Source organism: Arctopsyche grandis, chromosome 12, assembly GCF_051622035.1.
Source record: "Arctopsyche grandis isolate Sample6627 chromosome 12, ASM5162203v2, whole genome shotgun sequence".
Lineage (NCBI taxonomy): Eukaryota > Metazoa > Arthropoda > Insecta > Trichoptera > Hydropsychidae > Arctopsyche > Arctopsyche grandis.
Window position 1 is genome coordinate 19829718 of NC_135366.1, and position 13958 is coordinate 19843675.

The window sequence follows — 13958 nt, forward strand, 5'->3', positions numbered from 1 at the left end:
ACCCACGCCGACGCTGACACATCTGCTCGCACCCACCGCTCATTTCTCTTCGTTTTGTTCCATCTATTATATCGGCATTTTTTGTATTTATAATCAATGGATGGCCCGTTTTTATGTGTCGATAATTTATTTTAATCATTTTATACACCAACATAAAAAATTTTAGTCTTATAGCATGTTTTTTACTATTTTTGTATTAAAAAATAACGACATGTAAACGCACATAGGTAAGGCCAACAGGCGACTGCATGACTCAATAGCCACGCGCCAAAAGCGGCGAAAACAACAACTTACGAAAATATAGCTGTCTCTTTCTTTCGCATTAATTCATCGATAAACATGAATATGCAAACAAACAGTCAAAAACGGTTCGGTGATTACTAGTCAAATGTGAACCGGTCACAGGAAAACCGGTCGCACGAGAAAACTGGTTGACCGATTTTAGGGTGTGACCAGTTTTAGTGTGACGGGTGATCACATGTGACCGATCTAGAACGACCGGTTGTCCTGTGACTGGTTTAGATATGACTAGTAGTCCGTTAACCGTCAAAAACATGACTTATCGCTACCGCCTTTAAATCATACTTTAGAACGTAGAAATGTATAAATGTATTTTTTTACGATGTACCCCTTTTCTAAATCATACAAAATCTATTAAAATACATTTCTTGTAGTTCATTCTAGGAATACAATATAAGGTGTATAGCTTTGAAAACCACATAATTATTACGAAAAACGTAAAAATTGAGGCACTTGCATACCCCATTTCGGCGAGGGAGGGTTAATAAGATATATATTGAACCCATTTGTATTGAGAAAAGCTGTGTTTTGATTAAAAAATACTGGGGTCTTACTCAAACGCGGCTCGGGACACTCGTTCAATCTCGACGCTCCGTCCTTCAAAGGTTAACGATTCCGTTAACTCTTTTTGATTATTCAGGTGAGGCAACTGATAGATAAAATATCATTTCGGCTACATATTTAGAATTATCTTAATGGTGGAACTATTTTGACGCGATGTATGCGAGCCTCTAGGGTTGGGGGGGAGGGGGGGGAGTCTCGAAATATTCATACATATATTTAAAAGCTATTAATAAAAACATGAGAAAATAAATTTACACTAACTGAAAACATTCGAAAGTATGTACATATGTACAAAAAAATTCAGACTTAGTGAAATTGCAATATTAACTATTGAAAAAGGAGAAGCTCAGAAAATGTCTTTAAAATATGTGGTTGCAAAATTTGTAAATATACATGTATGTAGATGAAGGAAATTTAAAATTTGTAAGTTTATTTAAAAAAAAAATGGGAGCCTTTTGGTAACTTGCATGCGAACCAAATTTTTCTAGTTTATGTTGCGTTTATGTATGTATAATGAAATAGAACAAAACGCATAGTTAAAGTTCAATTCAAATATATTTGATTTTAAAACAAAATATCACCATTGTCAATAATAAAAAAATACCTTAAATTTTGTGGTTGAAAATTTTGTCACACAGTTACATATATTAAATTTAATGTACTAAATAATCTATGACAGGAATTCTCAACCAATGGATCCCAACCCCAACTGGGGTCGCGAAATATTTTCTATGGAGTCACTAAGTGAATCAATAAACTATAATCTTCATTTTTAATCCAATTTTACATGTTTGAATAATGTTTTATACGTTAAAATATATTTTTCAAATGTACATATAAGGGCCACAGAATCACTTGGCTTTATAAAAAGGGGCTGCCACTCAAAAAAGGTTGGGAGCCTGCATCTATGGAAAGGTTAAAAATCAACAATCAACGAAATCCTTGTAAACAATCTATAATAATTTTTCATTCATTACTGATCGATAACAGTACATGACTTACATACTATAATCTCTTATTTTTTTCATATATGTAAATAAACATGACCCTACTAAGTTAAATTTTTAACAATGGGAATGTTATCTATTTACAATAGTACTCTTGTTCATTAATAATTGATAGGAATATATGACTACTTTTAGATAAATTTAAATAGCCAACTATTGTAGCAAATTCACTATTGCATTACCGTTTTCATAGAAATAAAAATTTACTGTCATTTTTTTTTTATTTAAATTAATTCTAATTTTAAACCAATATCATACAAAGTATTTCTTAAAGTTCTTATGAAAACAAGAACAATAAAATTAGTATTTTATATAAAAATACCAATAATTTTATTTTACTACCGCCATCTATGTATAAAATTAGCGACTACGAGACGTCACCAAGATTAAAAATTTTCGATCTTGAAACGCTTCTTAAACGATATTTTATCTACATATATCGTAATGACGGAGGATCCATTTACTTATATTGATGACCAAAATGAGCAATATGGCAAAGTATGAAAACGATCGGATAAGAGGCAAACTTTTTCCTGAATTGTAATCGTAAGTGAAACGTAAAGGAGGTATGTAAAAATGAACTTTTATGATAAAAATGGTATTATAAATTGCACTATTTCTCACCAACTGCTGTGGACGAAATCTAGCATGTTTTTAGGAATTGTGTGGGTAAATAATAACAAACAATAATATGGTAATAATAGCTTGTTTATTGTACAATTAGCTAGTAAGGAACATAACAAATAGCTCTTGAAATTCTCAAAAAAGAAGAAAAATATTTTCCGAACATGTGCACATTTCTTCGACTCCAACAAAAAAAGATTATAAACAAAAAAAAAACTATCGACTACTCTTACTAAAAAATAGTGATGTAACATTACAAGTTGTACAGAGGTGACTTTTTTTCTTTAATAATTAAACGTATCAGTATTTAAAGGTAACTTTTCTCAGTTAGTCGAAATATTTTCGAGAGGATGCGACGCGGCAAGACTCAAAAACAAAATAAATATACAAATATTCACATTACTGGTATCGAATTTTGACAACAACAACAACGCAATCTTAAATATCGAAACAGTCGGTTACAACGACACTGAAACAATCCATCAAATTGTCATTTTAGAATCGAATTACAGCAAACGTTAGCGGCATCCTCCTCGTTTACTCACTAAATAAAATTATTTTTAAACTTATTGGCATCACTGGTAACTTGTGGATTACGAATAGACAAGAAAAACAAACTAGCAAACGCGAGCCGGGAACCGTGCCCCGTCAGAGTCCAGCCCGACCCGCCAAGTCGATAATGTAATAATGAAAAATAAAAAGCCTACTAGTAACTTACACGAAGCAAATTTAATTTGCTGTCTTCACACAAAAATACTTGCGCAACTGTCTAGCAGTAGCTATAATATTCAATAACCACGACAAGTTCAAAACAGTTATCCGCATTTGTCTTTTAATAAAACAGAACATGTATAATTATACATATATAATTATTATATATATATTATATGTATGTACACATTTATAAAAAAAATGCAGGGAACTGATCCAACCATTCTTTCAATAATAATTAATTCATTATATATTATTCTCTTACTTAATACAATGATTTATGAAAAGTCTTATGACATCGGACAATGCAAACGTATGGAAAACAATATTAGGAACATTACGATATTACATACAATACTAATGAAATTTATGTACACAAATTTTTATATAATGCGGCAAATGATTTTTGTCTTTAATGAAACTTTGCCGTATTTATAGCATCATAAAAATTTATATGATTTGTAGCACTTTTGACCAAACTTTGCCACTCAAGTCATAAATTTTTTAATTTCTCGTTAGTAAAAATATATGTATCCATTCATGTCTGCTGACGAATGTATAATATGTACAACAATGAGATGAATTTATGCAAAATAATTGCATCAAATTATCAGTCATTTACAAAAATTTAACATACATTGATATTTAATCATATCGGTAAGTATTATAGCAGTTTAGTTTAATGTCCATGTATTAAAATCGATGGTAAAAAATTCAATAAATACGAAAGGAATGTAAGATAAATGGTTATAATTCCGACATCGTTTGCCACACGTTTGCTCCTCAACAACTTAACTTAATTACTATTAAGAATTCGTTAACATTAATATTTTAACAATTAAAAAGGCATTCCCCTTCAGACTTGAATTTATTTTGAGAAATTCCGTTTTCGCTAAATTATAGAAAAAACGAAATATGCTTCTCTCAGTATTCATAAAATCTGTTGAAAACATATAGTTTTGCAACTCTTAAAATTAAGTGGCAGTAGAGTGAGGCATAGTACCACTCTAGCACTATCGTTATGAACAATAATTAAAAAAAAAAAGTCAATGAAGTTATAGTTAAACTAATGCAAAAAGGTAACTTTTCCGATGACACTACGGCGTAGTAAAAATACGGCACAGCATTTATCTATTTTTCTTATTTTTTTTAAATCATTACACAGCAAATCAACATTTAAAATGTTTAAGTAACTATTTAAAATTATTACAAGATCATTAAAAAAATGTACAAAATTATTCAACACATATTATATAATAGATATTTTAATGCAGACTTTTCGAATAATCACTGTTTCACAATTCTTTCCATATTCACACAATATATAATATAAATTTAATTTGAAGAAAAAACCAAGACAAGGCATTTAAAAAAAATAGTTTCTAATAAGGAATTACTTCAAAATATGAATGAAGTTTGTACAAAAACTAGTTCTATTTTTTTTTTCTTTGTTACATTACAATTTTAAAATAGAATAGTATCAAAACACGTTACAAAATATCAATTGTAAAGTAATTCTTATGTTGTGTTGATGATTCAATTATTTTCATTATTGTAAGCGTCCGTCAATCTTTCGATCGACATCGTCAACATTCGATCAACGATACAAAGTGGAAAATATAATAAAAGATTTTTACACAATACAATTTTTTCACATATGTAAATGCTATTTTTAAATTTACAAACGATACACCGAAAACTATTACTTTTAACAAAACTGATAAAATACAAATATATATGTATGTATATATGTAACCAGACACCGTTCTGAACGAGATTAGGCTTTTGTGTGCTTAAAAATTGACATAATTTTATATATACATAAGTGTATTATATACAAATTTATGTATGTATAATAATCGTATATAAATGTGTAGCTGTTTCATAAATTAAATTAAATATATGTATATATTTATAGTTTACTTCACAAGGCAATCGTAACAGATCATACATAGATTATTGTAAAATCATTTAGAAACGAAAACAAAATACTACGTTAACCTTTATCATAATCGTCAACATTTATATTAATAATCAATCTTTTTGTGGTACAAATTCAGTCTTTTCCACATTATAAACGATGGAAGCAAATCATTTATTAAATTAAAAATATTAATATTTCATTAGTGCATATTAAAAACGTCATAATCATAAGCTTTTGTGGTGGAAAAGGCGGAGACAACACGATACAGACTCATATCGATGTTGCCTCCCTCGGACTCGATGCTTCTTTTAACGACAAGTCTCATTGTAATTTAGTAACAAATATGATAAAGGTTAAATACAGCGTGAAGAAATGCTTCAATGTTGAAATGCTTTAAGCAGTTACAGATAAAATGCGTATAAAAGTGGATACGATTAAAGAACAAGGAAACTTTGCGGATTATGTACATATTTCTATGTTAGACTTATTTGAAAAATCTATTGTATTTACAGGTAAAAAATGAAATTAGTATATTTTTGTAAGGTGCATGTATATATATATATATATATAGATCTATGTTATGAACAGTTGACCGAGCGCTAGTTTTTAGTTGGAATTCAAACGAATAAAATGAAAGTGCGCTTCCATAATTCAGCTAATCATTATGAGTTCTACTTTGTAATGCGGTTTTTAAAAAAATCAAAAATATTTGCATTATGATATATTAGTATTGTGTTCTTTGCATGCTTTATGATGAAAACAAGAGTGCTAGAGTTGGAACGCATACGCAGTACATTCGCAATCGTCTTAAATCTCTAACCGACATTTATACTAATGGTGCATCGAGATGTTAAAAATAAACATTAAAATAATAAATGCAATGCATATATATATATATATAAAGATAGTAAAAAAAAAACCAACATAAATACGAATGAAAGGGTCGATTGAATTGATTAGTAGTCCAATTTTGTACTGTGGTGTTTTTTTACGTGACGAATTGAGCGATCGAAAAAAATTTGTAAACTGACGAATAGTTCAATTTTAATAAGATTGAATTTTTGGCATTAACCAACAGGTACTAAATATACGTATATAAAATACCTTACGCACACACACGTAGTAATAATAACCGTATTGATAAAAAATAGCGAACCTCTGCACTAATAAACGTGTAATTAACGACAGTTTGATAATACTAATCGAAGAAAATAGGCGACTTAATCATTTATAAAAGCGTACGAGTGAAATATTTCAATTTATTTACACGCGGCTATTTTGAACACACTGATTATTCATTAAATTTAAAAAAAAATGTATACAAATCACTATAATTCCTTATAAAGTGTAGTGCAAACTAAATCGTATATAAAATAATCAAAATAACAATGAAAAATATTCACAAATAAAAAGGAAATTATTCATGACAGAAATAAGTGTTGGTTAATTACAGTCTATATTTCAATATTATTAAAATATATTTAAAAATTAAAGGCAGAAGACTTTAAACGTGGCTGCCGCTTACAAATTACAAGCAAGGTAACTTAGCACTGTTGGTTCCTTCTATATTTTCACAAACCGATAACATAAATTATACATTATGCTTTAATATTATCAAACATTACAACAAACATACTGCCGAAGTAAAACTCTAAGAATATTACTCATAGTAAAGTTTAAAATAAAATGCATTGAAATTACTGTATCGGATTAAATCATGTGAATGTGTGTGTGTGTGTGTGTATGTAAAATAGAGAGTATGTGCCTGTATGTGTATAAAATGTCCAAAAATTGTTTCACAAATTCAAATTAAAGTTTTTATATACATATATATGTATGTATACAAGCAAAAAACGACCCCATTGTATATACAGTTGGTGGATAGGCAAATACACGACATAAAACATAAATAAACTTCACAACGTACAACAAATAATTAACAATAACAAAAATAATTAAAAATTCAATTCTATCAGAACGATCATGTTTAATGAAAAAAATTTTGATGATATGATATAATAAATAAATATAGAATGATTAATGAATGATTTAATGCGATTTTATTAATACATACAATTAAATACATAATTTATATATGTATGTCGAAAAATATGAAAGTACAAAAATCATAAACTTTATAGATTTAACACTTCCATAATACATATGTATATTTTTTAATTACTTTTTTTTATTTTTTTGGAATTCATTATATTTTAAATCAGAGATTAGAACTGTTAAAAATAATTGACAAAACGTACTTTTTTTTTAAAAGAATTATTAATATAGAGGTGTCTATCAAATGTAAGTGAGGCAACCGACCGAGTATTTAAAAAAAAGATTGAAACGCATAGATACATATCGAATCAAGTTTTTACATAATGCAAGAATAAAGTAAAGATATGAGTTTTGAAATGGTCATCCCACTGCGATTTGACAAAAGCCACCGTATGCGTCATCCACTCTAATATCTCACGGTAATATTGAAGTCGTAAAGAGAAAATAATAATAAGAAAACAGAAATCTATCCATCGAACTGTACAACAAAAGTAAATTATTACATATTTTCCATTTTAAACATTTATTATACATATACGTAACCATATAAATGTTTTTATGTTCAATTAAGTTAAAAATATCACATGTTTAAATAACAATTTTATATATATAATATATATATATATATATATATATATATATATATATATATTTATTTGTATATATATCTAGACTATTTACACTTGTTGCGATCAACTTTCACCAAAATGTCACACTCGTAAAGATTACTTACGCAGTCTCATAGCTGTCCGAGTTAGAGATGAAGATATAATTTACACAATATCGACACAACACCACGTAACGTTTTATATTTTAATTTATTTTTAATTATCATCGACAATAATACACACGCCGTATTATCATAATTATTATTATATTATTGAATGTCCGAACCTCGTCGACTCGACGGTGGTTCACTCCTGAAAAAACGTACATTCGACAGGATACCCATATCACCAATTATACGCGGATATAGCCAGTATAATAATACAACACATTGAATGAAAATCTCAATTGCAACACTTTTGCAGCGGCTCTTCAGTATATAAAATGAAAACTTTATATCTGTACACATTGATTGATCATACAAAACAAACACGTTGCAAAGAAAGCTTGAGATGTGCAAGTTTCATACATTTCACTATAAGGCTAAAATTTTGGTTTGCTTTTTTCATATACTATATACATATATATAGTATAATACATATGTATACTTATTTTTGTTTTTACAATTTACAATATTATATAATAATAATATACAATACAACAACGAATACTGATGTGAAAATAGTACGATTATATAGTCTCGATTTATCAGCCGTAATAATGAACACATTATCTTCATTGCCTATTTGAAAGGAAATATGCTTCGGAGTGAAACCACGGTCATTCAGACACCAGGTTCAGACGGACTCTGGTTGCTAGGGCAGCTGACGACCGCGGTATGCCAGCCACTACCTGACTTCAGCCGAATTTAACACAAAGGGCACATAAAACATTTTACTTTCTAATAGCAGAGCAGCTGCCGCCCGAATCTGAAAATTCAAACAAAACACATTAGAAACGTTTATACTCACGAATCAGGCAGTACAAAGTGCATTAAAATGGGTTAAATTCCATAGCAACTGAATCGTATTTACATTTATAAAGAAAGTGATAAATTTTCAGTACTTGTTTAGTAGCGGGGCTCACGCTTCACGCTCAAAAATCAATTACATAATACGCTTCGCTGTAATAACACATTTCGAATATATGTCAACAGATGTCCCGAGGGTCAAAATCAGTATTCCTGAAGTTTATACAGTCTCAATACGTATGGAATCCATGAATCTCGAAAAAAACCCAATAGATAGAACAAATGTGGGGCTCTGTCAAATGGGGAAATAAGAGGAGACTAGTAGTTGATGGATGTTTTAAGACATATCTTCGTTTCCTCTATAAGGTAGGAATAAACTTTAAAATTATACGTTACTAAGCCATCTGCAACCAGAAGAATAGACTAGTGGTGATCACAGAGTGATCACGGGTTCAAATCCCGCTGGTTTCTGCTGGCCAAACCTTGGATTTTTGACTCCAGGTTGATCGTTTCCTATCAGAGTTAGTCAATTTATCCGATTTTTATTGAAACGGTTCCAAAAAATTGGCAACCCTACGGATTTTCTCGAGTTTTCAGCAATCTCGAATTGCACTGAATTGTATAAAATGCTGCAAATTTACAAATTTGACCATAAATGTCTCTGTGAATATTAATTTATATGTATTTATGTACATACTTTTTATAATACTGAAAATATTTGTATCAAATGTACATTTTTTCTGGCCAGGAAGGCGTATTGGGGTTACCTGTTAGGCCTTCCTGGTATAAATTAAAGATAAAATAAAAAATCTGCTGACAATGCGTTGACACGTGATGTCGCAGAATTGATTTTAAGCGTGAAGTGTGAGCCTCACTACTAAACAAGTACCAAATTTTCGAATATTTAATGTGAAATATACGATATGATTTTAAATACCTCTGGTATGCGGGCAAAGAGATCATGTAAACGAGCTGGGTGATGTGGAGAGGAGTGTTGTAGAAAACTCGTCAACGCTTGTACGTATCGTTCTTGAATGCCTTCTAGCTCTTCTTCTGAAAATAGAAATAAAAAAATGATTTAGTTATGTATACTTCAGATACGGTAAAAAGAGCGATCAAATAAATGAAATTATTCTCATGGAACTTTACATCGTAATCAATCTGGAACTAAAAGTGAATTTCGTACAAGATTTCTTACGTAATGATAGAAATTTGTCAATAGTAAGTCTTACCAATGAACGACCGAATCGATTCAAGCAAAATCAATATAATCTCTGGAGGGTACGATCACGAACAAAGCCCCTTCAGAGACACTTCGTTCATGACGACCTTTCCATTCCGTCCATCCTCGGATCGTTCATTCCGCCGGAATGACACTGACCATATACATTATCCATCGGCATATAGCTCGCAGGCTGTCCAAAGTTTACAGACTTCAAAGCCTGATCTTTTCTAGGCCTCCTCTTGTTGCGTCTTTCGGTTGGGCTTTCCAGGGCTCTGGCCGCAGCGACACGTGAAGCGTTCGCCCGCAGCCTCACGCACTGATCGAAATATGACTCATTTGCCCTGTGAGTGGCATTACGAACAACGTTATCTTGCATTCTGACCATTCGCTGAAGTGGAGTCTCTTTAGAGCGAGCCGCTGCTATTCTATCAGCGTTAGCTTTCAATCTAGCTCGACGCTGCTCTAAAGTCTCCCTAGCCCTGGCGGCGGCGACGCGAGCAGCATTGGCACGTAATCTTTCTTGTCTTTCGATTGAAGTTTCGCGAGCTCTAGCCGCGGCTACGCGAGATGCGTTTATTTGCAATCTCAAACGACGTTCGGTAGGAGTTTCCTTGGCCCTCATCTCGGCCATGCGAGAGTTTCTTGACAAACGTTTATTCCTCTGGGCCTCGGTCTCGTAATAGTTGATGTCGTTCTTCTGATTATTCCCCATCGTCACCAAAAATATAATAAAATGTTTTTCTTTTCAATTGGAATCAATATATTGGAAAAATTTAGAAATAAATTACATTACCAAGTTCATGAGCGTATACGGGTCCATATCAAATGGGAAAGCAAGTTAAGTAGTGCTGTTTAATAATACTACTTAAATTTTAAAATGAATGAAAGTTAATCAATATTCTACATACATTGTTGATACGTTTGTAGGAATATGTAAATCAATCGATAGCGTGTATTGTTTAATGAAGTCGCACAATTTCAATGAAAATTTCGATTCTTTAAACGTGTACTGAATAATAGACTTATTCTCCCAAGGAATTCGGTCAAAATGTCTAATAATCGCAGTCGAGATTTGCACAACAAACAGAAATGACGCGAAACGTCACAATCGGCATTATCAGTCTTGCCAACGTGCACGAAGTAACGCTTGTGTTATTTGGTCGTAGCGCGACATGTTTCAACCAACGTCTATAACATTTTCTATCACACTTTGGTTTAATCCAATTCTGATAAACGTTCGACAATAAGTGATCGTAAACTAAAATAATATATTACATGCAACTGAAATTTTTTAAATTTGAATGTCATATTATTCTTCTTATAACAACATACATGGTAAACGGATTATTTCACATATTGCGATCGAGTACACAACAATCGTTGCCACGAAAATGGCAAATACGAATTATCTGGCAATCGAGTTCTCGTTAGTATGATAGTTCACGTGGGTGGAATTTCCACTCTCGATGGATGGAATTTTCGGGTGCCAGATATTCCGTGATCGAGATTTCAGTGACGTGTGCGAGATCGCTTTCTGCCGTATAGTCATCGAAGCAACATACATACATATGGAGGTTGAAAGTTGAGCCCACTTTTAATATTCATCATTTTTACAAGGTATTTTAAATATTAGGTTTTTATATTGACAAGTTTCGACGTTTCATTTTTGTTGGTTTTTTTTTTATATGTACTTATGTATATAAAATCAAACATCCCAAAATAATTGCAAAATTATATTGTATGGTTAATTATTGATTATTTAAACTAAGGTAATAATAAATCAGCACCATTTGACGACAAAACAATATATTAATTAGTAGCGAACAGAAGAACTATCGAAAGTACCAAATTTGGTCTCAATAATAACGTTTTTATTTTTAATTAATGTGGGTTTTTTTTATCATATGTATGTATATGCCAGCAATTCTTATTATTATTATTATATTCATTTAATTTTTGCACTATCCATAAATTTATTTATATGGACGATAGGGATTACACTATTCTTCCTATCGTCTGGAATAAAAATTATTATTATTTTTTAAACTAATTGAATTGATAATTGTGATGTTTGGTTTGATCAAAGCATTTAAAGCAAAATTGAAAAAAATTCGATCGCTTCAAATATTATCAAATATCCAACAGCTTCAAATATTTTCTAAATACGAAAAATATTTCAATAAATCTTTTAAGACTTCTTTTTTCATTGAAAATTCCTCGGCTCGCCGGACACTCAGTAAATAAACATTTGGAAATAATATATTATAGATCTTATATAATATTGTAGGATTGTAACTATTTTTTATTATAAAATTTAAAATTGTCGAATATAATACATATACAGAATAAGTATTGTTTTCCTATTATTCTCTATATGTTTAGGATAAATTACATACGTGTATAGTTCCAAAAATGTTGCTATACATAATAGTTATTTAAAAACATCAAAAGCAATGAAAATTTTATTTAATACGTTCAAAACGAATAAAATAATGTTTTGTTTTTAAATTTATTATTTTTCTTTTGTTTAAAAAAATAAAAAAAATTGAACGAAAAAACACTTTTTTTACATCAATTTCACATAATAATTTAAATAATTGAAAAAATTGCAAAAAATGAGACATCTATTTTTAAAAAGACCCTACTGTACAATAGTGCCATCTGTTGCTGAAAAGATAAGCAAACTTCTTGAGTCGGCAGGTGCGCGCGCATTCTAACACGAGTACGAGTAGCAGTGAAATAGTGAGCGAGTGAGCGAGTGAGTGAGATGTGAGCGAGTGTGAGTCCGAGTATATGAGTATGAGTTTGAGTGGAGGAGTATGAGTAGTTTGTTGGCGAGTATGAGTGCGCTCAGTGGGTCAGCAGGCGGGGTTCGACGACCGCTCGCAGCCGTTGACCTCGGCCAGTACAACGCGCCTCGGCCAGGGTTACCCACACGATCACACTCCAATATTTATTTATTTTTATTACATTTATTTATTTTGTATATTGAAACAATACACATTACATTCCAATTACGAATCTACGTAGGCAAATAGTATACACAATACGTTTTTAATGGCATATGGAACTGGATTCATATTTATATCCTGGCCAGAACTCACATCATCGGTCGATTGACCTAAATATAAAGCTGCGTATCTCTATCGATAAAATCGGAAAGAGGGTTGTACGTTTCATATATAATTCATAATTTCAGCGCATTAAGTTCGTTTACGTTCAAATATTTTTCAAATTTTTACTTTATTTATGTATGTAGCAACAATAAATGAAATTTTGTGATCATGCGAAAATTCGAACTCGAGATTTTGACTGATTCAAACTCACAATCAATCACTGATCACGTTTTCATGATCTAGAAAAATGTGTGTGTGTGTCAGTGTATTTTGGTGATTTTTTGAACACAGTTAGTCCTATCGAACTAAAACTTAGTATCGGTTACTGAAATTCTTATCGATACGACGTAAATTTTTTTCAAATTTTTAAGTTGACCGGAAATGGCACCTCCCCTTATAGGTGTCCTCTTTTTTTTAAGTTTTTGAATTCAATTATCTACCAAACTGTTAATTTTAAGTTTGTGGTATACATATTTTTAATGTGAAAACTGCACGTATAGCCTCACAATAAAAGTGATTAATTATTAACTTTGATAGTCGTGTAGAGTCGAGGGAAAAGTATCGGAAAATTTCGCCGATTGTTCTATAACGAGCGCGATAAGCGGAACTTCCGCATAACCTCGCCGAATGAATTCCGCTCGTTATATAAATATAAAAAAATGAGAATAAATAGAACTGCAACAATGGGACTCGGATGGAAAAAAAGTGAAATTTTATCACTATAGCAATTATTCTAGTGCCGTCATAGTCAGTTGGCCGTCATTGTGACTCGGCTATGTAACGTTTCGCAACGGAGAAAGTAATTGCGGCATTGTGGCGAATGCGGCAACGCTAAAATCGAACCTGGAGATAAACG

General features: G+C 31.0%; 1 protein-coding gene across 1 annotated transcript in view; it reads right to left on the reverse strand.

Annotated features, from left to right (window-relative positions):
* Window positions 1–8639: 8639 nt before the first annotated feature.
* Window positions 8640–13958, reverse strand: part of Hr4 (nuclear hormone receptor 4) — a 48372-nt gene continuing 43053 nt past the window's right edge. Inside the window, exons 7-8 of the mRNA XM_077443347.1 lie at window positions 9699–9814; window positions 8640–8720 (exon numbers count right to left, since the gene is read on the reverse strand). Coding sequence (XP_077299473.1) covers window positions 8640–8720; window positions 9699–9814 — 197 coding nt within the window. The remainder of the gene's footprint in view (window positions 8721–9698; window positions 9815–13958) is intronic.